General features: G+C 41.7%; 2 protein-coding genes across 3 annotated transcripts; both read right to left on the bottom strand.

Moving 5' to 3' along the window:
* Window positions 1-5075: 5075 nt before the first annotated feature.
* On the bottom strand, window positions 5076-10400 carry slc50a1 (solute carrier family 50 member 1). 2 transcript variants are annotated; one of them, XR_004555657.1, is made up of 7 exons: window positions 10175-10400; window positions 9883-9960; window positions 9654-9777; window positions 9384-9545; window positions 6267-6386; window positions 5910-6142; window positions 5076-5874 (listed from the first exon to the last, which is right to left on the bottom strand). XR_004555657.1 is itself a non-coding variant. In XM_034127617.1 (6 exons), exons 1-6 carry the CDS (start codon window positions 10240-10242, stop codon window positions 6041-6043), a joined length of 654 nt encoding a protein of 217 aa, XP_033983508.1. In that variant the 5' UTR covers window positions 10243-10400; the 3' UTR covers window positions 5076-6040. The 2 variants fall into 2 exon arrangements, 1 of the variants encoding a protein (XP_033983508.1); XM_034127617.1 differs by having other exon boundaries at window positions 5076-6142.
* A 2201-nt stretch (window positions 10401-12601) lies between these two features.
* Window positions 12602-23631, bottom strand: efna1b (ephrin-A1b). The gene is made up of 4 exons (XM_034127618.1): window positions 23342-23631; window positions 14294-14589; window positions 14014-14199; window positions 12602-13871 (listed from the first exon to the last, which is right to left on the bottom strand). Exons 1-4 carry the CDS (start codon window positions 23437-23439, stop codon window positions 13750-13752), a joined length of 702 nt encoding a protein of 233 aa, XP_033983509.1. The 5' UTR covers window positions 23440-23631; the 3' UTR covers window positions 12602-13749.
* Window positions 23632-23956: the final 325 nt, after the last annotated feature.

Below are 23956 nucleotides of genomic sequence, written 5' to 3' on the forward strand. Positions count from 1 at the left end.
AGGAGTATGCAATAATAAACATGAACCATCAGGGGGCGACATTGTTTGTGCTTTGTCGGTTTCCCGTGTGTTGTGTGGAAAAAGGTTAGTCAGCAACAGGTGCATCACGCATGATGTGTCAACACCGACTTGTCTGGTCACACATTTGTGATGACAGGTCAGATATAAATTAAGACACTCGGCTTCTGTTTGTTTCCTCTGGGCTAATCCTTGCTATTCATTGTGTCACACCTGGATGAATATTTATCTCACTCCCCTCGTTCCTCTTTCCACTATTATATGTAGGCTACCTATTTATATGGGTATCTGACAATGTAGGCTATATCACTCAGCATTCATTTCTATGTACACGTGCTTGGTGCTTCTGTTCATTTTCATCTGTCTATTGAGAAAATGAACTTGGGGAGGGTCATATAATCACGCTCCATGTATATTGCATTTACAGCCACGTGAAAGCATTGACATACCATAGCACCTCCTATACTGTAGAACAAAAACGACATTAACTCCATATTGGACCCTGATTTTACTCTCAAACCCCAAGATGTGCCAATCAAAATAAAACATTTGTGTTCCCTCTCTTTAGTCCTAAATCCAACTCCTCAGGGTTTTGGTGGTTGCATCATTACTTAGCTACAGCTCAGTTTAGTTTACACTTGTTTACCTGACAAGACTCCTCCCTATAAAAGTTAAGCCAGTGTTTGCACGCAAGCGTGTTGACTTCAGTTTCACCCAACATGAAGTATGTTGTGTAATGCCATGGTCCTTGTAAGATGATTCAATCGATGTGTTTATATATTTTCTAATGATGAACAAGATGGTCAGAAGATAAGATGAATAAGCAAATAAAGTACAGTATGTAGGCTACCAATAACGGGGAAAACCTGGTGCTTCAGAAGAATACAGATGATAGTGAAATAAAGTTATTTTTACCTATGCTGCTTCAATATATTTCATATATCTACCATGAACATTTATATGTAATTTTGTAATGGAAAATCTACTGTCACTGGCTGAGATTGTCTGTTTTAAGTCATTACCTGGGATTAAACCACTATATTTGAATAGCCAACAATGTTTTTTGTATGTGTTCGAGTGAAATGAAGCCAAAATGCTGCCATGCAGAATAAGTCCCACACACAATGAGATGTAGCAAACTTTTAAATGTGCATACAGTGCAGGAAGCTGCAAAAATGTTTGCTAATGCAAGAAGCACAGACTCCAAGTCCCCTGAACAGCTGTGTCTCCTGTCTTTCCTCAGCACCTCTGCACATCACAGTGGACATGTGTGTTCTGCACACACACCCAGACACTCACTTCTCCACAACATTTCATCCCCCAAGTCAATGTACAAGTTCCAACTATGGTCTACACTTTTTCTGTCAGTACAACCGTCAAACAAAATGGATCTCCACCGCTCACTGAGGCTTGTGGAGGTTGCAACACCAAACACATTTCTGTGTGTCACTGCACCTCCACCTTACATAGTTGCCACTCAAAAACATACAAACACAAATCTGCAGCATGTGTGTGTTTTGGATGGATGCCAAAGTAAAAAGCATGCTCAGACAGGACCAAATCCCCTCAGGCTTCGTGAGTATTTATGGGTGAGTGTGTGTGTCATTTTTAGACTGGAAAGACATTAACTTTCCATAAAGTCCTTAACCATTCGGAACCACCTGTTAGCTTTGATGGTTAACTATATTTTTGGAAACTGTAACCTGCTTTGTGACTGTTTTCATTATGCAAGTACAACATGATTTATAGCACACAACAAGAGTAAGAAGAAGTTTGTGATTTGAATGCAAATATAACTTTTGAAGCCAGTTAAATGAAACTTGGAGCTTGTAACATTCAATGCTGTTGTTGCGTCCAGTAGTGCCAAGCGCAGTTATTGAACCGCTGATAGGAGGATACCTGACAAATGATTTATATCAAAGGTGAAATGTGTATGTTCATCCGTGCTGACAGTGTTTTGGTCCATAGCCCGTCTCTGACAGCTTAATTACTAGCTGTCCACATATCACTCCACTCACTGTTCCCATTCTGAAGGGCGGCAGACGCAGAGGGAGGAGGAAGAAGAGGAAGGAGGAGGAATAGAAGACAGAGACAGGACATACTGAACCACACAATATACTACTTAGGACACACCGGAGGGCTGCCTTTAAATCTATTTCCGTACAGAGCAAAGGTCTAACAGCAACAACTGTTAATAGTAAAAGAGCTGAAAAGTCACATGTTTGAAATTGTTGTGTGTATTAAAAAAAAGGTGTGTGTTAGTGTGCATGTCAGCTGTGCAACCACCAGGCTCTGAAGGGGAACATGCTGTAAACTAAGATGGGAGAGCTGGTAAAACTGGGAATAGAAAACAACTTGCTACACTGCACATAAATATAGCTACAGCAGCAACTGCTTTTACAAACAAGGTGGTGCCTGCACAGACATGTACACCGGTAAAAAGGCCTTAGAGAAAGCTTCAGTGTGAATGTTTATTGGGGACTTGAATTGAAATAGTTCCTGCTTGAGAAAGCTTGTGCTCTGCTTATTGAATCTACATCCATCTCAGACTGGCTGACAGGTTCACAAGACAGACCTGATCATCACTGCAGATGATCTGAGTACAAACATGATGTGTGACTATTTCACAAGTGTAGGAGAAGAATGGAGGGGCCACCGAGTCATTTGAGAGGAATGAAAGTTAAAAGGGGAATCTGATAGAGAGAACGAGAGGGTAAAAGAAGATATGAGAAGAGATATGATTTAGGAAATATAGATAAATAAAAGATATGACAGTGTTCGAGAACAGGAGCTGACCAAGGGAATAATTAGATAAGACATTGAAGAGAGGAGGAGCAATGGGAATGGCTGGGAAGGGTGAGGGTCTGACAGGAAAACTGAGGGAAGCACATTCCTTCTTTCCCTCTTGTTCTCTTCGTAAACAGCAGCTGGGACAGGTGTGTTTTTACTGATGGTAGAAAGTGCACAGGCTGCTGACTGCCCCCAAGAGTGCTGTGTGTATCCTGTGTGTTTATATGCTGAGTATGCACACTGTCTGCAGACTGCACGTTAGCAGAGACTTTGTTGTCTGTAATTACGGAGGAAACAAAACCCATAGATCAGAATTTGCCCATAATGAGCACAAATAGACATCTGAATGCACACATGGTGTTTGTGGGGGAGAGATTGTGGGTGTGTCTGTAAGAGACAACGTAGTGTACATACACAGCCTTTAGGGATGTGTGCAGAAGTACAAGAGTCAGTGTGTGCTGTTTGAGGAGACAGTCTCTACTTCAGGAAACAGAGGGATCCTGTTTGTGAGTTGAACTCATTGTTCGGCTGATTGACCACCCCCCTCACCCCCTACTCCTCCACACAGACTCATGTACAAAACACTGGCCCGATGTTACTATTTGGCTGATGAACAAAGATGTGTACACATCAGGGTAAGGACCGTGCTTTGATTTCCTGCTTAGCATTTAACACGTTGTCTCTTTACAAACCATAGTTGGGAATGATGGGTGTGTCCGGCCAGTCTATCTGACTCCATGCATTGTCCCTCCAACCCTATTCATGTCTGTCTCTTTCAGTAAAATAATGGACAACACCCAATACTCCCTTATCTTGTCCTGGACTCATGATTCAATAATTTTTATTTTCTTACCGCTAAACTTCCCCCAATTTAGTCTTTCCTCATATAAGACTAATGTCTATTTACAAGGCATCCACTTTATCAGACCTAATGAGTCACTCATGTGCACTGTGCTATTCCCATTCTTTACTTTAACAAAAAATAAATACAACTTTGATCATATTTTTTACAAGAGAACAAGCCAAATCCATAAAATTCCCTTATCCAGTGACATATCTACATCTAGTGAACACCTAGTTTACTGGTTGGATTGTTAAACACACAGAGGACGTATTCTACTGACTTTGGGGATCCTCTGACTTTACTCGAGTTCCACCAAAAGGGAAATGTATTGACAAATGTTCATGAATTAAAAGAAAAATGTGGTCTGTCTCAGGATGACCTGTATTCTGTTCACCTGTTTATTTCTGACATTTAATCCAGATCCTTTATCAAGTCAACATTGAAATGTGTTCAATATTGTTGTTTATGATCGAACACTTGATAAGCTCATGACATTACCATCAGCTTCACCTTTTGCTAAGTGCCAATTAGTATGTCAGCATGCTAACATGCTCAATTCCAGCAGTCAACATTGTAAACATTTAACCACAACAGCATGTTAGCATTGACCTGCTGAGAATTATGTTGTTGCTAGTATTTAGCTCACATCATAATTGTACCTTAAATACAGCCTAGCCCAGCTAACCACTAGCATGACTGTAGTCTTTTGTTTAAATAAACTTCTGTCATGTTACACCAGAACAATACAAAAAGCCAAACCTATATTTCTCCTGGATATTATTTTCTTCTTGTCCCAGGTTTTACCGTTTCTACCGCTGTCTCATTTACACATTCTTCCCTTCTACTTCCTCATCGTCTGCTCAAAAGTTTCCCCCCTTTTTTTCTTGTTTTCTCTTTCAACTCTAGCTCATTTATCTCCAACTTCCAGGACGTTTAGCCTAGTTCTTCTACATAACACTCAACTCCAGCACAATACAGTGTTGTGTCTGTGTTCTCTGTCAGGGGCAGGCTCTTTGGGCTCAGGAAGAGAGGCCAATGTCACACACACACACACACACACACACACACACACACGATGAGAACCTCTGGCATGGCCTTTCCCACCACTGCCCTCTCTGTATCAACATACTCACACAAACAAGCTCATTCACACTGCTGCACCATCAAACAGGCTTTTGTCTCTTCTTGTTCAACAACCACCAATCTCTCTCTCTCTCTCTCTCTCTCTCTCTCTCTCTCTCACACACACACACACACACGCTTATCTCCACACATCTGCATGTATAAGCTCATTACTGCGTTCAAAACAAAACCAACAGCACAAATCTTCCTACTTCAAAGGGTCAAGTGCAGCTTTCTCACTTTGCTGGGCCAAAATAACATTCATGTTCACAACTAAACAAGCAATAGGAAACAAAAGTCATTGATAGTTTAGGTAAAAATGTATTAACATGGCACCATTTAAAGATCTTACAAACTTTAGAAGTGTGAATCAGCGCTGACAACCGGCTGTTTCATTTGCATAACATGTCCATATTACAGATTATAATGAGGAGACAAGCAAGACTCCATTACCCACGACAGTCAGCCACGAGAGAAATAAACATTATTCATTCTTTTAAACAAACACTATGGTGTTATTTATTTTTTTACTGTATTTGTAATCTCATATACAAATAGCTTATAAAAATAGCATTACCAATAAAAGTAGACAATATTTTGTCGTGGACATAATCCAACATACACATTATGTAACAGAAAGACTCTGACATGAAATATATAATAGAAATAACAAATATAACTTACTGCTACTGATAACTCAATATATGTGTCTGCACCAGGATACAAAAGCGAGAGTACCGAATCTAAAAGGATATGAAACCTTCATTGCATCACCAGGGAATAATATTAATATACTATATTATTCCATACATGAGTACCAGGGAACAGAGCACAATATGATATTAAAATAGCAGCCAGCAAGTTTCAACTCCACATCTTTGGCTAGTAGGAGGTGAGTCACATTCACCGGATTGGGAACAGATTGCAAGTCTCCTGGCATGTTGGGAGATCAGTAAATGCCATTCATATTTAATGGCAAACAGGATCTCACATAAGGCACTTGAAGGAGACATGATTAACAAATAGTTGCAGACAAAAAACTGTTGAACCAGACCATCACATCATTATTTGTGAACACCTCCCCAAAAAGGTAACGAACACACAAAACTGTCTCCACTTCAACAGTGCTCACCCATTAACAGTTAATATCTCTCTGTATGATTAAAAGTACAAGACAGGTGATGGGCAGGGGTCTTCGCTGCAGCACTTCATGGAGTAAACAGATATTTTTCGTTTTTATTACTTCCCCCCCTCATTTTCTCATCTCTACATGGACCTATAAGCAGGTGAGCTTTGATTGACAGCCGCAAATCTCCAAAATAGATACAATCTGATGAGGCTGGTGAAGATCCCAGGCGTGTTTGGAACCTGCAATGAACACAAACAGGAAGAACATTTAGGAAACCATAGCTTTCATTTGACTTACATTTAATTTCAGTTTTAAAAGGTGTGTTACCAGGTGTGATTTGTGTGCATATTCACTGTGTCATACCCAAATATATTGGTCGTGTAGCTGGAGGCCGTACAGGACCCAGGAGGTTGAAGTGAAGAAGGTGGCGACAGTCAGAGGGAAGGACAAGCGCTGAACATCACGACTACGCACTATCTCTACCTGAAAGGGAGGTGGGAAAGAGATAACAATAACTTAACAAATAAAAACGTTACAGTTGCTGTAATTAAAGTGTTTTATATTGATCAAATAACTCTGTAATGTGAAAGATATGATTCGCAGTGACAAACAGGGGCTAATAAGAGCAAACAAAAAGATTATGTACGATGTAAGGAGACACCATAATGTAACCGAGGGGATAAGGCCCAAACAGATAGAGACAGAGAATAACAGGAAGACGCAGATGAGAAAAAGAAAGGCAGGAAACTGACTGAGGGTCATTCAGTGCTCTGAAGCAGATGGAGGGAAGGAGACAAACAGGATAGTGGACGGAGCGACAAGATGACACAACGAGACAAAGGAAAGAGAGAGACCAGAGGCCTGTACTACGAAGCTGGATTTTCGCTTAGCCGGCTGACTTCAGGGAAAACTCGGGCTTTCCGGTCCTACGACGCTGGTTCTCTTTTTAGCGGGCTAGATCTCCATGGTAACTTATGCTGAGCGGCTAACCTCCTCGGGAGGAGGTTAGGTTGCAGGCTAAGAGATCAACTCAGTGAAAGCACCGCCTGCTGACCAATCAGAACTCCGTGTGCGGAGTTTAAAGCGATCAATTCATATTACAGGATAGAGGAAATACAGAAAAACTGCCGTTGCAGGAAAGACGGCCGGCCAAAATCAACTGACTGTGTGAACGTGAAAATTAATAGAATATCCCCTCCCATCTTCAGAGCAATCTGACTATTATAATATTAGCGTTAAGAAAGCTTACTTAAATATCTGCCACAACATAAGTAACCGGATCAGAGTAACATTAAGTACAGTCCGCGGCACTGTGAGTGCAGACGTCGATGTGTCCCATTATCATTCATATCATATCACATCATAATGTATCATATATTTGAGTCAGCTTCTTGAGCCGTATCTGGCCGTGCAACACTCACAGTGTCACATACTGTATGCAGAAGTATTATTTTAAGCAACACATTAAGTTGACGAAACACTCGAGTCAAATTCTCCTAATTAAAGTCAGATCCACTCGTGTCTTGGACGGGGCAGTGATTTCATAAACCTGTTAATGTACGCATTCAAACGCTTTTTCTTTTACCAGCTGTATTCACCTTGCAGGTGCAGCTATGTGGCTTTTATCCTGGATAAAGTGTTTAAGTCATGGATGTTTAAAGTTTAACTTCTTCATATTTGACTAATATTAAAGTTCACTTTTCATTCAGGAAGTATGACGCTGCGCTGTCAGTACGCTTGTCCATGTTTGAGATTGGTCGAATGCTCCAAATACCACCCCTTTCATGTGAACGCGCACCTAACTAGATAGGACACGGCTGGCTTGAGCGATCCACTTGATAACCAGCGTCGTAGTACAGTTTAGCCAGAGCGCGTATGTTTTGGATTGGGCCAACCGGCTAACTCAAACATATCCAGGTTAGGAAAATCTGGCTTCGTAGTACAGGCCTCAGGGGACTTATCCCTTCACTGGTAAATATCTAAGTATAATATATATATAAGTAGAGTTTACCTGAAAGAGGTCAGATACTTAGACACTGATATGGACAGATGCTGCCTGTTGTCTGTGCAGAGGTTCAGTATAGGTACATGGTAAAAAAATAAAACTACATGTGTTTTTTACAGTTGTGTTGTTGAAGTGAATATTGTTAATTGTGTATGCACTGTGACACATACAAAAACACTTTAAGAACACACTAAGTGGTTAAGAATAACATCCTGCCTAAAAACTTAATTTGCAGGTTTCACAGGATGCATTCTTTTTCAGTGACGGTTTCATCTCTTTGGAGGTAAAATATGTAAACTTTGTACAGTAGAATCATTATAAAGCCCTGGGCGCCACTTTTCTCTATTTCATCATTAGCGCTCCTGTACAGGAACAACATAAATCCACCTAAAGCTACACTTAGACATGAAACCAGCTGTCATTTGACAGGTTTTAAGGGGCGGAAACACAGAATTTACTAGTAACATGAATGACTGCCTACACTTTGGGCTGTGCAATAATTCACTAAGCTCATTTCTTAAACTCTTTCAACATAATTTTGATAAATAACTCATAGAGTTATTATAATTAAAAAAAGAGTGCCATCCAAACAAGATATGACACTAATAAGGGAACGCATATGATCAAATCAAAAGACTATCTTGTTTGCTTTTTCACTACATGAAGAGCAATCCTATGTATGTATATCATAACTGGTTTGTTGATAAAGTATTAAGTGATTATTTATACTTTCTAGATTTGCACAACAGAACAAGCAATTAAGAGTGATAAAAAAAAACTTAGCAGCATTACATTTTCATCTTGGCATTTTATAGATTTTGTTCAAAAGACGGAAGATTTGAAAGTGTATTTATCGGGCAACTGTCTGTCCCTGTGATACTTTGCATATTGGTAGCAGAGGTGAAAGTAGGTCTACTCAAACATTTGACTAAAAGTAGCATTATCATCGAATAGTACAAAAGTATTGTCACCAAAATATACTTAAAGCACCATAAGTACAAATCTTGATGATGCAGAATGGACCATTTCAGAGTGATACATCATCTTACTGGAATGCAATAATTGATCTATTAAAGTGTTCTCTACTTTAAGGTTGCAGCTGCCGAAGGTGAAGCTAATTTTAATTAGTTTATATATATATATATATATATATATATATATACATATATATATACCCTTCCTCCAGTGAACATTTAAGTCTACCCTTATTTTTATGCCCTTAATGGAGTAAAAAGTAAAATATGTGCCTATGAAATGTAGAAGAGGAGACGTATACATAATCAGAAAATGGAAATACTTAAGTAAAGGACAATTACCTCAACATTTTACCTAAATAAAGTATTTCTGTAAATGACCACCAGTGGGTATTGCATATTTCTAAAAATAGGATACTTTTTAATCTCCTCATATCTTCATTTGACTGTGAGCATTCACTGTGCGTGTTGTGTTTGTTTGTAATGCGTGTGAGCATGTACCAGGTCAGTGAGTGGGGACATGTACATGCTGACAGTGATCACGCTGCAGGTGAGGCCGAGCTGGCTGAGCTGAGAGTCTCCTTCAGGAAGAAACATGGTGAAGTAGAACCAACCGCACGCCAGCACCGTCCCTGCTGCTACAGTCTGGGACGTCACCAGCCTCTGACATGAACACACAAAAAACACAGAGTTGATGTGAGACAGGATTGTGCCAATTTAATAATAGTTGGAACCGCACTGAGTGGCATCCGTCTACCCTTATTGGCTCACCTTTTGTGTTGTGTAGTGGAGGTACACGATAATGTAGAGGATCTGGAGAAGAGCTCCGATAACGTTGACGAAGACAATCGTCTGATCTTTCTTCAGAAGCCCATAATACAACCAGCCCAGGTTACTGTGGAAACATGATGGGCATCAGATGTGATGACCGGGACAGCAGGACAACAATACTACACACACACTCACATATACATACACATACACGCACACACACACTCACTTAAGACATGTGAAAAGGAAAGGTAGAAACTGGATGTTGTCTGCACTCTTGGTTTCTCTCATCTTCTTCAGGTCGGTCCTAAATACACGCACAGACGTAGGCAGAGACAGAGAGACAGAGAGACAGAGAGACAGAGTAACGTTTATTTTACAAGTTAACACCACTGTGGATAACATGGGTTCAAACAATTATTTTTAATGCACTAATGTGTCCTTCAAACCAATAAAGTAGCATAAACACGAGAATGGAAAATGTGCTATACAAGATTACATTAGTCAGCAATTTAACTTACAGTCCAGTCGAGAACATCCCGACTGTAAACACGATGCAGGCCCATGACAGAAGCGGCATTAAATCCATAGAAGGAGAGAAAAAGACTCTAACAGTCTACCTGGTTGTGTGTTTTACGAGCAAGGTATGCTTTTATTAACTAGTGCTTAAATTGGTTGCAATAAAAGATAGAATATAACTACGCGGACGATCTGCTTATCTCACTGTGTATTTCCGTGTTTGCAATCAGTGTGCTCAGTGTTTCTGCGCTCTGATTGGCTGTGCGATGAAGCATGTGGGAAGGGTTGCTCCAATAGGATGTTGAAACGATGTCATTTGCACACGCGTCGTCATGACGTTGAAAAAAGTAGTCGGTAGAAGTAAGTTAGAAAGACGGATTCAAACTTTACCGATCAAAGAACAAAACCTTCTTAAAACACAAACCACGTCTCTTTAAAACAGTAATAAGGCTAAGCTAATACGGGCTGTCCTTCGAGCTGTACAACTTGCATTGATCTCTACTGAAGCAGGACTGGGGACGAGTGCTCAGGGACCGTCTACAAAGTGCAACACCGAAAATAAATACTGCAAAAATATTCAATAACTTCATTCAGTGAAGTGAAATAGCTTTACACAATAATTGTATCCTATATTTATACTTTGAAGAAATATACTTTTGCATGATTTTGGTGATTTCCTGTAGTGGATAATGGTTTTATTAGCGATGCAATTCACCAAAAACACTTTTCACTTCAGATTTTGGATTAGGAAATTAAATTGGTCAAAAATAATAAAATATAACTACACTGAGATTAATCATGTAATATTCACCGAATCCAAACCATTTTAAGGAATATGTGTATATGATCAGCAATAAATCATTACTTGACAGATATTAGAATTTTGAAGGTTCACTGATCCTGCTGATGGATTTTGACCTCAGCGTGTTGTAAATGCAGGACTACCAGAATTACCTCTGTTCCCCCACAACCATTGGCCTTTCGATCAGACGACTCAGGCCGAGCATCATAGCTGCAGAAGTGGGTGAGTTTAAAAAAGGACAATTTTTAACAATCTCTCAAACTTGACCTTTAATGTATAATGTTCCCTTCTTCACTTTATTTTTATTTTAGCTTTAACAGAAAGAGTTTGCATCTGACATTTTATTTTTCACTTTATCCTATAATGATTATTGTCATTTCTACATTGATGCACTATTGTCTCTGGTTCCTGTTATTAAATTGTAAATAAAATATAGACTGTAATTGCAATATCTAAAGCTCTTTCCTAAATGGACCCTTTGTCTTGTCTATACTTTGTGTAGAAATATCTCAATATGTTTCCTAAGTACACGTGGTTTCTTGCTTTCTAGAAGAACTAACTGTATATTTGCCAATATCTTTCTTAAGTACAACTTGAAGTGCATTTCATTGTATTTTACTTTTGGTCCGCCTATGCAGAGGGAAATACTGAATTATTTCTTATTTTCTGCAACATCTGATTGCTGTGGTTAGACATTGTGCCAATTAAGATTTGACATACAACATTAACGTAAAAGTATGAAAATATACACATTTCTGATTCGAGGGATTGTTGCTACTTCTTTGTCTCCAGTTTGATGGTGTTTTTTATTTGTGAGGCTTGTACTGTTTACTTTTGTTCATCTTAGGGTTACAGTCTGTTTGCATTTCATAATCTCTGCACATTGCTGTATGACATCATGAAACATTATTGAGACAGTACTGTGAAAACCAAAATGTTTGGTGTGTTTCATCGGGCAGTGAAATTCCTGCTTTAACCTGCACAGAACTATACAATTACATCAATGTTAGATTTCAGAGGCTGTGTGATCATCTGCGGTGAATTTAAACTATGACGTGAGTATAGAAATATCAACAACTCAGTTTAACTCCTGGATTTGAATGTGTATTTTGCGTGGTTTTACAGGGGACAGTGACTTTTGGCAGTTTTCAGTCAGCTCTGAGGTTTGCAGGTATGAAGGTCAGTGCACTGTGCTCCTCTTCATTCCAACATACCGCTGTGTAGATCCAAGAGTGTGTAGAGAGCAGTACAAGAAAGGGGAAAAAAGGAGGGAAAAAAATAGTGTAAACAAGGAGGCAAGAGTGACACCTTCACACCCTGTTGTCAGTTTGCTCGTGGGCCTCTCTGGCTGCACTATCCTGTATACCCACTCCTTCATCGTACCCCACTCATGTTTGGTTTTCAGACTGTGAAATCTAAGCCAGGGCAAGTTGTGTACCCAGGGATGAAAGGTGGGAGAGGGCAGAGAAAAGGGGGGATGAGAATTGAGGTTGGGAAAGACCTGGAAATGTAGAGGAGAGATTTTATCGGTACCAAAATATTGTGTCATTCATAACAATGATGTCAGCGGGATTTTAAGACCCAACATAAATACCACTGGTGCTAATGAAAAACAAAGAAACTATAATTACGTCACGTTTTTTTATTTCACTTAAGATATTTTCACATGTTAAAACAGTTTCTTATAGTTTTCTCTATGTACATATTCACATATATACCGTTACAAAATGAAGCATGATTAACAAGAAAACAAACAACTGTAAATGTAATCTGGGAAGTCCCTTCAGTTTGAGGTTTGACTATGTGCAAATGGAAACACATCTGCACATCAGCCAGTGTACCATGTAGAAATGAGTGAATAACCTATACTGAAGATGCTCAGCTCCCTGAATCCCATGTTTGTTTTCAAATGTATCTTCATATATTTGTCTGCTGATCAGTGGCTCTCTACCTAATGAGAACATGTAATCGACTAGTAAAGACTTGGGACACAAAAAATAATACATATTTTTAGGATCCTAATTGATTCTGGTGCATTTCTTCTAATCAAATCAAACACTTCATTAAATGTATTATGTTACTTTAGTGTTTAATGACCCATGAGCCCGTGTTGTCTTATAGCTGAACTGAAAGATTGTGTGAAATCAGATCCTTTCAGTGGAGTTCAGCTAAACCAGATTGACTGCTTTTGTATCCGTGTGGATCTCACAGTGGTGTTTTGACAGACTTGAAAGAGAAAACAGACTTCAGATGGAACAATAGGGAGCTGAGTGCTACACAACAACATGACAAAAATCCTACAGTCCTGGAAGTTGAGGACAACATTTGCAATACACAGACTTAATAACTTCTCTACATGTAGAGGAATAAAAATGACTAACATTTGGAGATGGGGAGCACAATACAAATTTGTACCAAAGTTGAAAACACGGGATAATGAATACAATGTATTCCTCTTGTCCTTTTCACATTGATAATCATCCACAAAGTATTTTATCGGTTTGCTTGAAGTTTTGTTCGTAATGACTTTAAAAAAAGAGTGCATCTTAAACGATCATAAAGGAGAATTTCCATCCTCGTTATAAGCTAATAAAAAAGGTCCTCTTCTTTGGAACGATCCACGTTCCACATTCACACAAATAAACACGCAAACGCACACTCACAGCACTGTCCATGCTCGTATAAAAAATCTGTATAAAAAAATCTGTGTTCATTCATGGTCCCAATGACCGGCATTGAGTTGACATTGTCTCTGTTTCAGCATCCTGCTCAGTCTTAGTGTAGCATCAGGGCTAACAGGGCTGGGAGCAGGGTAAAGACGAGGGAAAAGGAGACCAGCTTTGCTTGTGAACTGCCGACGCTCCTCTGTACTTTTGGCTCCATCGCAGCAGGGTCATCTGAGAAAAGAAAAGGGAGGCAGAGTCAGTATTGGATTTCATCAATCAGGCATGTAAAACACCCCCAGCTGAGCTGCTCAGACATGGGACTGCTGTGACTATGTTGCATCTGTCTGGTATTTTTTGTTTGAACGATCCTCACCTGCTGGGAGCCGGTTAGAAGGGTTGTGAACTCCTCCAGAGGGTAACTTCCCTTTGCCTCCATCTGAGCTCTTTCCTGTATTTTCTGCCTTGGATTTTTCTACATTGGTCTTTGCAGAGCCGCTATTCCCGGCAACATCCACTTTCAGCCTTAGACAATCCTGGCCATGGTGATGCATTGGCTTGGCTGTGGAAAATAAGGAAGAGGGGACAGTTTTAGTACAAGATACCTTCTGAGGATCACAATAAGTTGATGAAAATGTTTTATTAATTATACTTACAGATATAATAATAGCTTTCTCCCTGTCTGAATTCCTTGCCCAGGGTAAAGGGGGTAAAACGCTGGAATTTCTCTGAGAATTTCTCGGGGGCATGGGGAGCGAACGGCCGTGAGCACTCCCAACGCAGCTGGTCAAAGGAGTGAGGCTTGCACACCTCGTAGTCTTCCTTCTCCACCATGTACAGAACGTAGCGCTCAGCTGCATGCGATGACACCTCACCGTGGGTGTAGTGGGGGCAGATGATGTCCAGATAGTCGTTAATACGCACTTCCACTGTGTACTCATCCCACAGGAAGCTGAAGGGAGACAAAAAGAAAGGAGGAGGTTACTCACAAATGTATTAATCGAGCAGGGAATGTTTTCAGTTACCAAAAAAACAGAGACAAATATTATCTGTTGGGATTTTGTTAATTTTCTAAACACACCCTTACAGCATGGCTCATACAACACCACTTTAAGAGTAACAATGAGGGCTAATCACACATTTGCACGCGCAGCAACAGCAAACAGGCTTACTCACGCGATAACACACTTTCACACACAGTCACAGCTACTAGGGTGTAGGTCAGGTACCATGTGAGGGTGTTTGTGCTGTACTTGTGCAAAGGCGGATCAGGTCGGACTTGTTCACTTTTTACGAACGAGAAAAAATGCTAGAATCTCACACACCTTCATGCTCTCTTCCCCCTGTTTTGCCTTCAGCAGATATTCACTTCTCACTTGTAAGGACAAGATTCTCCCATTCTCTTGCATTTCCACTTTTCTATCTTATACAACCCAGTGTATTTTTCCATCAAGTCTTTTTCAACTGCTTCTGTCTCACTAAGTTGTCCACCTGGGTGTCTGTCTCACTAAATTGTCCACCTGGGTGTCTGTCTCACTAAATTGTCCACCTGGGTGTCTGTCCATTAACGTGTCAAAGCTCCTGTTGTGAAGCCTGACACTAATTAGCTGTCTCCATCTGAAGATCTGTCTCTTATTTCTCTGGGATTTCATTAAAGACAGAGACAGAGTGGGTGGAGACCGTCAGACTGTCGCTTTCTTTCTCCCTTTTCATCTTCACCCTTCATTTAGTTTTATGGCTCTTTTCAAGACTCCCCGGCTCCTCTTTGCTCACTTCCTATGCTTGTTTGCGGTCCTAATGAAGTTTAGAGGAAAGATGAGCAATTACTAGAAATGCAGCACTGCATATTTGCAGTGACAATGTTCATACAAAACACGAGTTGTTACATTTTCCCCCTCACTAAAATGGAACTCTTTGATATTAATTAGCTATGAATCAGTGATGAACTGATTTTTTGGGGCCACATATGAACCTGTATGTTGAATGACTGCTTGTAGATGCTTGTGTTTAGCGCGTTGTGGAGATTGAAAGTGACATGAAAACAGCTCCTGTATGTCTGCAATTGTTTATGTGTGCTGTAAGTGTGTGTGCCCCGGCATCAAAGCCAGGGACACGGTGTCCCCAGCCCCCCTTGTCCTGTTGTTGTGGCTCTTGTTAGGACCCCCTGGTCAAGTCACAGACAAACTGGCTCCAATCGTGGGCCTCTAACCCCTCCTTCCTGCCGCTGTGTGTGTCGTTAGAGCTAACCTATACCTGTCAAAACATGCTTTGTTCCCTGAGCACAGCTCTACACTTGTTATCCAGGGCTAACAGGCTGATCAGCCTCCACTTGCAATCACTGCTCTCGCATAGAAAAGGTTCTTTGTATGCGTGTACACTCCTGTGTAGGTGTGCACGCCTTTGTTTGTGTGTATTTGCAAGTGCACATGTTTTAGTGAAAGAAAAAAACAGACATAGTCTGTAGCAGCCTAATTGGCAAAAAAGATCTCTCGTCTTGTTCCTCTCTGCTCTGTTTTCTTTTGAGAAGGAGCAGTAATAACAGAGTAAAAGAAAACAAGGTACTTGGAGATCTCTAGTTGTTTCCTCTGAAGTAAAGAGTAGTTTCAAATTGTATAGGATACACCTTTTTTCCCACACTGCGTCCTGGCCTACCTCCGCTTGGAAACACAGGCTTGTCAAAAGCCAACAAAAACAGTCTCTGTTGCTAATTTCATTCACAACTCATGCTTTTAGGAAAACTCTCCTTTTATCCTTCTCTTCACCTCCTCATTTGCCCCCCTCCTCCTGCACTCCACCATTGGTCTGGCTAATTAAAAGCTGTTAGGGGTCTGGGGCCAACGTGTTCTCTTGAAAAGGAGGGGAGGGGGAATGAATGGGGTGTAATTATACCCTTTCCCTCCCCAAAGACAGATTGCCTGAAGGCTGCAGGGCCCTTTCAACCCCTACCTTACCCCATGTGGAGCTTTCACTACCCTGACTGCTGTGGATGTGTTATATGTGTGCTCATATGACTACCAGTGTATTGCAGTTGTTTTAATGTTTGTGATGTCCAGTTTTGTTAATGCTTGAACAATCCTTTTCCCCCCTGGGATTCTGTTATCTTTATCTCGCAACAAATCAAGTAACTGGAAAAAGCTCAGGGCCAGAATTGCAAAGTAAACCTTTGTCTCACTCCATCCGCCTCGCTCTCTCTACTTTACGTTTCACTCATCAAAGCTCTCCACTCTCGGAGACTCTCGTATCCCTCTGCGTTTTCTCTCGCCTCTGACTGACAGTTCTCGGGAGAGTGAGAGTCGCGTTAACGTGATAGCTATGTCGTGTGTGAGAGTGAGAGCCAGGTGTGTGAGATGTTGCAAACCTCCTTTCCACACAGGGTCTACTTCCCGTGTGTTAGTTTGTTTGTGTGTATGTGAGTGTTTTCATGGGAGAGGGATTCTCTGAAGACCCTTATTCAGGGCGTCTCATGCTCCGGGCTCATGAGCACATCTGTTTATCAAGGCCTACTGAAGCCTCTTGTGTGTTGAAGTGTGTGTGTGAGTTTTCTTGCATGTGACTGAGGTGTGGGTACACAGCAAGGGTTGAAGGTGGCTGTAGCCGTTCTTCCTCTCTGCGGCAAAGAGGTCATTTCTCACTACGGAGCTACTCTTGCTTTTACGTCAGCGGGCAAGTTGTGTGTATGTGTGTGTGTGTGAGTTTAAGGTTATAAAATGGGTTATGACAGTAGGTGAGCTCTTCAACACTCGGCCTTCTCACTTAGGCTTTGAAGTCCTGCTATTGTCCTTGCACAGCTCTACCACCTCTTTCATTTTCTTTCTGCCATTCCTCTTTCCCTGTTGTCCCGCTGTTTGTCGCCTGACTCTCACTGGTTGCGGTCAAACAACTGACACAGTAACTCTGTCTTTCAACGTTCTCTCTAGGGAGCATTTCAAACTGTCAGCTGGGTCGAGGGGTTAGAGTTCAGGGTCGCAACTTCTCACACACGCTAACATCTGAGTCAGCGCTGAAGATATTCGTTTCACACACTGAGCAAGTCAGCACCGTCAAACACTAAACAGATGCATCCCCCTCCATTTGCTTTGCAGGTAATCAAGTAGTAAGTGTGCACACACTGGAATGTTAGATCTGTGGGGGGGAGGGCTGCGGTTTGGAAGGTTTACTATGTTCTCACAAGGCGCGCTCATCAAATTTCCAGTCACACTCTCACACACTTTTACTTTGACGTGTACACTTAATACCCTATTAATTTGCTGTGGTATAGCAGCTTCACACCTCCTTCCACACAGGCAGAGGAGCTGTCAGTGGTTCTAATGGGTTTAGCTGCTCACTAGTGGGATACTCCATTACTGAGCCAATCTAATATACACTGTTAAATCTTTCTAGATTAGCTTCCAATGTAATAGAGCCTCATTCTTCCTCTGTCTCATTGTCTTGCAATAAGAAGACAACTCTTCCTCTACTAGGCACCAATACCATTGGCTGTCCCTACTCAGCTTCACTGTAGTAACTACATGCTAATCTGTGTGTTGTTATTATGCACTATAGTTAAAATACTGAGAGTCCTTTTGGCCCTTGAGATGAGCATTTAAAATGGTCAGTCCAGCCGTTTCTCCATTATTCAATTCAAAACGTCTCCCCTCCCTTCATCCATCACTGTCCCCTCTCTCCTCCCTCCGTCTGCCTCTCCTTTATTCTTCTAAAATCAGCCCATCCCCCCTCTGCCTATCCTCTATTTTTCTCTTGTCTGTTAATGCTGACATAATATACCAACGCTCTTCATCCAGGCTAATTTCTCAACACAAATCCCTTTCTCTAGTTCACCCTTCTTTCACCCTGCACCCCGGCCTCAACTCCTCCTCCTCTCTGCCCGCAAAATCCTTTCACCCTGTCTCCGTTATTGTAGCCTCCTATTCTGTCTGCGATGAATAGAGGAAGGCCAAATGCTATCATGCTTGGTTTCATATGTTTTGGGGTCATTGAGAGTTAATCTGTGTTCCTCTGTCTGTCTTGATTAGCTGAGAGAGAGGGAAAAAGTTCAGTAACTTCTTCTAAAATGAAATATTTAACTTGTCATATTTGAAAAAAAGTGTTAATTAACTGAGGCAGAACGTCCTCGAAATACTTGAGCAGGAGTCCATCTGTGAGAAATATTTAGCCAATTCTGCCCTTAGAGGGCGACCGTGGGTTACGAGTGGACAACAGTGCCCCGGTATGCCTGAAATGCTATGAATGAGCAGTGTACACATAGCACGCACACGCATGCTTGCCCACACATACTATGATAGTGCTAGGCAGGAGTAGGCCTCTCTAATGTTAGCAGAGCCAAAGCTCAGAGGTGCTCTGTCTTCCTCTGGTGGAAAACTACTGGGGCCAAAACAGAGGAAGGCCTGTGAGAATGGGGGGGACTGGGAGGAAGTCTGGACCACAGATAAGGAAGCGAGAGGAAGAGCAGAGAGAAAAACAGAGGTGCAAGGATACTGTGACCGGGAATGAGAATGCCCAAAGACCTGGGACACATATATGAAATATATAATGTAGTTTGCTTTATTTAGCCAGCTGGTGCTGGGTGTGATGATGCATGAAAGTATGTATGTTCTATAAGCATGTATGGAAAGAGGACAGTTATGTCAGTAGGGAAATCACACAAATCCTTCTGATATTAAATGTAAAGTATGCACAGCAGGCTAAATGAAATGTCCAATAGTGCTTGTAATTGATTGTTCTGATGAAGGACGCATCCCATCAGGGAGATTATGGAGTGAATTATTCATTATGACATCTCCAGGTTTATTAAGGAATGTATATATATATTGTAATGATTACACAATAAACCACTGACCCACATACACAGACTATAGTGGATAAAGCTTAACGAAAATGACAAAAGTTACATCCCAGGATCACATGGGCATATATATATGTATAGAATATAGCCAGCAGGATGATGGTTTTGTGTCTATGGGTCAGATGGTCAGATTACAAGTCATCTGTACTCTATGTAAGTGTGTCTATGTGTATGGGAGTGTGTGTGTGTGTGTGTGTGTGTGTGTGTGTGTGTGTGTGTGTGTGTGTGTGTGTGTGTGTGTGTGTGTGTGTGTGTGTGTGTGTGTGTATATGCTCTCAGTCTGGTGAGATTAGAGGCCAAGAACCAGACGGGACGTGGGGTGGGGAGGGGTAAATAATGATTGAAACGGGAGACAGATAGAGGGAACAAAATGTATAAAATGTACAAGTTAAAGGGAGTTAAAGGGGGGGGGGGGGGCTGGAGTCATCCTCCAGGCCAAATCTACGTGTCGAGGCAGGCCCGGCTGCTTCAATAACAGTGAAGCAGACAGAGCCAGACATAGAGGGAGATAAACAGAATATTACATTACACCAAACTCCTGATAAAGATATTTGCACGGATACCAGGGAGCATGGGAAATAAACCCGGGCCACTCTAGATGGATGAAAGACGCCAAATAACACGGAGATAACGGTAATAAAGGAGGCTGTGCTTTCACATCTGTGCTGAAAACTGGAGATATTAAATGCACTTGAATCAGTAAGTAGAAAAAAAGAGATGGAGGGCTCCGGGCCAGCGGCCACTCTGGGAGGAGTCCCAGCTAAGTGAGTAAAAGGAGTGAAGATGGGGAGAGGAAGAGACACGTACAGCGAGCACACACACACACACACACACACACACACACACACACACACACACACACACACACACACACACACACACACACACACACACACACACACACACACACACACACACACACACACACACACACACACACACACACACACACACACACCACACACACACACACACACACACACACACACACACACACACACACACACACACACACACACACACACACACACACACACACACACACACACACACACACACACACACACACACACACACACACACACAGCTGAGATTAGTATAGTAACAGCAGGGAGGAATGCTGGCTGTAGCTAATATTAACACACAAGTTCTCCCTCTCTTGCCCCCCAGAGTGTGTAAGTGTGAGTCACACCTTTATCGTGTCTCGGTTAGGCTGCTTACGGGTACGGCCACTCCTTATTTTACTCTGACGTTGGAGCAAGCACACACTCACTAGGAGACACACTAATAATCACGTACTCTCCAAAACAAAAACAAAATCACTTCCCGCTAAAGGCTGGCAAAGGGCAGCACAAGTTCAACAAGTCACACTGACACACACACACACTGACACACACACACACACACACACACACACAGGAAGAGACATGTAGTCTAAAAACAAGATTGGACCAGACTGAGAAAAACATGCTTTCCACCTGTCAGCTATAGGAAATCTGCACACGCACTCGTATGAAATCCCTATAAGACTTGAAGTATAGGATTACATTAAACTGTACTGACAAGTTAGTGAAAATCAAACACACCCCTACACACACAAACACACTCCTCAGCTGCTGTCAGTGTACTTCACGTCTCTATATTCAACTACATGAATGGGCAGAATGCAGCCATCTGGTCACTGTCCTCCTACTAAGACAAATCACAGCTTCTCAATCACTAGAATCAAGTAGCATCAATTATCCACGGCCCGGTGCCGTCTAAGCCCTGCTGATGGATCAACATGATCCTTTCGAACAGGTGACTGATTGATCACTGGGGAACGATTTGGGGCAGGTGGGCTTTTAGCTAGAAAGCAGGAGTCCAGAAGATAAAGGGAGATGATGGAAAAAGAGGGGACAAGAGACAGAAGTGAGAGGTAATGTTAAGGGGGAGGTTAATGAGGGGAATGAGGGATTAGAGTTGTGGAGATTAGACTGTACTATGTCATAACATATAATACAAGTGGCATGTAGGGGTCAGCCGATTATAGTTTCATTTAGGCTTATATGTCATTATCCTCTTGAGTGAGCATTGGGGAAAGTGAAAGGTCTTAGTTCAACTGTACAAGCAGACATTTGTGATGAGTCTCAATTGTTGAATGTGAAGTTTATATCTGTCTGTGTCAGGGTCTATGTTTAGACAAAAGAGATTAGACTTATGATTTTTCGTTATACAACTCTCATAAATAGTTCAGGGATGGATTAGAGATGGCGGACCACCCGGGTCTCCATATCTGCCCTCTTTTTGTCTTCATTATCCTTTCTTATTTGAACTAAAACTTGAAGCTCCAGTTTCCTCTCTCTCCAGACCAAAGAGCCTCTGGTTTCACATTTCTTTTCTACCTTTTCTTTCTGTCTCACCTGAACCAGAGTTCTTTGCTTCTGTGTGTGGTGACTCAGGTGTAAAACTCAGGTGGGTCCAAACCCAGCCTGTGAGTCACACATGGACTAACCCATGACACAAGCACTGCTCTGACGACAGGACTTTCCATTAGACTCCTCTTATCCAATTATCAGGACAATTGTTTTCCTTGTTGCAGCAGGGGCTATTTTTTTTTAGCCCCGCGTCTATTGTCATTCTTAAAGGGCAATTAGAGAGCCTGAGCCAGTAATGTAATCAAGACAAAGGCTAAAAGGCCATAATGGCTTTTGCCCTTGTTTAGTCTCGGTGGCGGGTTTTAATCGACCTATCTCGGGAGCAGAGGATCGGCCGGGGACCGTCCTTCTGTTTCAGCTCAGTTATAAAATAATACTGTATTTCAAGCGTGGGGGGGATCACTCGCTCCACGCTAAAAGCTCAATAAATCGCACTGCGATATTGCGCGTCTGTCAAGCTCCATCGATCCCACTGAGTGGTAGGATAGCATTACATTTCTGACCTCAAAACAAAGTAATCAGCAATATCTGCCTCTCACTCTGACACACACACACACTAAACATATTCACTACCTTCCCATATCACTATCATACGGCAGAGTCTTGATGTGGTATATTTATAAAACTGATGATATTAACCTACTGATTACTTTTCAATTATAAACGTTCCATGACACACACACACACTCTCACACACACACACACACACACACACACACACACACACACACACACACACACACCACACACACACACACACACACACACACACACACACACACACACACACACACACACACACACACACACACACACACACACACACACACACACACACACACACACACACACACACACACACACACACACACACACACACACACACACACACACACACACACACACACACACACACACACACACAGCTGCAGACCCTACAGACAGCCTCAGTGGCCAAGTTCATACTCGTCAGGCTATTTTCTACTATTGGAGTACATGTCTGTGTATGTGTTGCGGTTAAATATAGTGGAGAATCTGTCCATCTGTCTTGGCATCCTGCTCACAGTCTTCTGCTTTTAAACCCCGCTGCTACAGTCTGAGCATAATCCTGTTAGGCGAGTTAAAAAGGTAGACCTCACACCTTAACCGTCTCACGCACCTTTAATTGTCACCTGAATGAAAACAACAACAAGCGTTGCCAGTTGTAGCCTTTAGAGAATGTAAACAGCCTCCGGGCCTTAATGACACAATGTCTACAATATAGAAGCTTCACATGACATGTCAAATAAGATAAATTAGATCACTTGAAACATCGGGAAATACACACACTCACACAGACAGAGCAGTGAGACTGAGACTGAACTACATACAACTTGAGCCACATACATATCACTCGCACACGACATATAGCCATATAGCGCACACAATCACAGATCAGCACTTACTTTGGGTTCGAGCCGTTCCAGTAGACGCTGTGCCTCTCTGCACAAGCGAACCAAGCACCGATGCTCAGCGCCAAACACATCAGATACACCAACTCCATATCTCCTGTCCAAAGGACGCTTGAGTGAAACTAAATAAGCGATAATTGAAAAAAACGCTTCTGTTATTGAAGTTTTGAATGCGTAAATACGCGCACCGAAAAACAACAACAACAACGGATTGAAAGTCCTCTAGTAGCAATGAAGGCAGATCAAGTGATGCAGTTCACCAAATACTGTCGGAACTCTTCAGTGGTTCACATAAGCGCAACTTGTCTGTTTTGTGGAGCATACACTCCACCCCCCGATATAGTGCCAGCCAATAGCATTAAGACAAAATCTGAATGCCCAGCCTACAGCAGCCACTGGAGACGCTCCTCCAGCTGCTCCTACTCTACAGCAGGAACATAAAAAACACAAAAACAACTCCACTAGGATTATAATATTAACATCTTAGAAGAATAACAAATAAATGTAAGCCACTGTGTCATATTGGGCTGATAGGATAAGACATTATGAACAAAACAAGTGAAAATGTTAATAGATTAAAAAACAATAGGCTTATCTCTACAGTATATG

The sequence above is a fragment of the Trematomus bernacchii genome, unplaced genomic scaffold, assembly GCF_902827165.1.
Source record: "Trematomus bernacchii unplaced genomic scaffold, fTreBer1.1, whole genome shotgun sequence".
Lineage (NCBI taxonomy): Eukaryota > Metazoa > Chordata > Actinopteri > Perciformes > Nototheniidae > Trematomus > Trematomus bernacchii.

Bases quoted from the DNA above. Each gene is read 5' to 3' on its own strand.
- slc50a1 (XM_034127617.1), bottom strand. From the start codon at position 10,242: ATGGATTTAATGCCGCTTCTGTCATGGGCCTGCATCGTGTTTACAGTC. The intron at 9,778-9,882 runs GTGAGTGTGTGT...ATGTTTCCACAG, and splicing joins TTCCTTTTCACATGTCTTAA to TAACCTGGGCTGGTTGTATT. The intron at 6,143-6,266 runs GTATGACACAGT...TGTTCATTGCAG, and splicing joins TACACGACCAATATATTTGG to GTTCCAAACACGCCTGGGAT.
- efna1b (XM_034127618.1), bottom strand. From the start codon at position 23,439: ATGGAGTTGGTGTATCTGATGTGTTTGGCGCTGAGCATCGGTGCTTGG. The intron at 14,590-23,341 runs GTAAGTGCTGAT...GTCTCCCTTCAG, and splicing joins TGGAACGGCTCGAACCCAAA to CTTCCTGTGGGATGAGTACA. The intron at 14,200-14,293 runs GTAAGTATAATT...TATTTTCCACAG, and splicing joins AGAAAGCTATTATTATATCT to CCAAGCCAATGCATCACCAT.